We start from the raw sequence: 1,067 nt of genomic DNA, 5'->3' as shown, positions 1-1,067 counted from the left end.
CCGTGACACGAGATTTTTATATATTAGAATATAAAAAACAACAATAAAACATTTCGACATTTATTTAAAATGGCATTGAGTTCGCAAAAACTTTTACAAAGCACAAGCAAGAATCAAATATGTACATTTTTCGAGCGCAGATTGAAATATTTTGCTATTTCCGGTGCTGACATTCCATTGATTTCGTTGGCCACTTTATCCGTAGCTCTATTAACAAGATCCCGTTGTTGCAACTCATCGGCGGCGCTAATCATTTGGAATAATGTCTCATTGTCAATATTTAAGAAGTTCTCCTTCCATTTCTCAATATCCCCAGTGACTAATCCATAAGACTCGTCATCACATTTTTCTGCCCATATGATAATGCGACGTAAAATGTTTGATGTTATTTTATTTAACGATATACAGCCTTCCTCATCAGCAAACGTTTTTGCTTCACGAACTATGGGAGCTTTCTCAAATAGTTTGTCGCGTGTCTCCAAAATTTCACCATCCTTGGTGCGAATTTTCAAGTCGGTAAGTGCCATTTCGTAGCTCTGGAGTTTGCCTTTGCTGGAGATTATTTGCACACCTTGTTGTAGCTTTAAGCGAACTGAACTGAGGGGATTTCTGTTATTGCAAAATAGTCGTTTGATTGATAATTGTTGGAAACAAGTACATGTATAGGCTTTATCACATACACTTGCATGTCTGCATATATGTACAATGTACATTGTACATACATATGTATGAATATATTTAATGTAATTTTATTGAAAATGTTTCATAGTTTTCATAAATAAATATTACAAGTAATTTTTATGCAAAAAACCAAAACCGACTTCAATTCTCATATAAATCGTTAATTTCTTTATGATCCGATTATCGGATTTAAACCAAATTAATATGGGACCACCAGTGAGATAACACCTTTTCTTTAAAAATTATTAGAATTAGAATTATAGAAATCGGTTACCGTGGTCCAAAGTTATGCGGTAAGATACATAAAAAAAATCCGAGGAATTGATAACATTTCTCCTTTTTGTAAGGTCGGTTAAAAATAATATGGTTAGCCCTTCTATTGTCAT

At 33.3% G+C, this 1,067-nt stretch overlaps 1 protein-coding gene across 1 annotated transcript; it reads right to left on the bottom strand.

The window, feature by feature from the left end:
* Positions 1–60: 60 nt before the first annotated feature.
* Positions 61–668, bottom strand: LOC108372517 (S-phase kinase-associated protein 1-like). The gene has a single exon (XM_017628235.1). The coding sequence runs from the start codon at positions 525–527 to the stop codon at positions 114–116; it is 414 nt and encodes a 137-aa protein (XP_017483724.1). The 5' UTR covers positions 528–668; the 3' UTR covers positions 61–113.
* Between the last annotated feature and the right edge of the window lie 399 nt (positions 669–1,067).

This window comes from Rhagoletis zephyria, unplaced genomic scaffold, assembly GCF_001687245.7.
Source record: "Rhagoletis zephyria isolate East Lansing unplaced genomic scaffold, Rhagoletis_zephyria_1.1 Rzeph_scaffold_05831, whole genome shotgun sequence".
NCBI lineage: Eukaryota > Metazoa > Arthropoda > Insecta > Diptera > Tephritidae > Rhagoletis > Rhagoletis zephyria.
The sequence above is the reverse complement of the archived record's forward strand: the minus strand, read 5'-3'. Positions and strand labels throughout refer to the sequence as shown.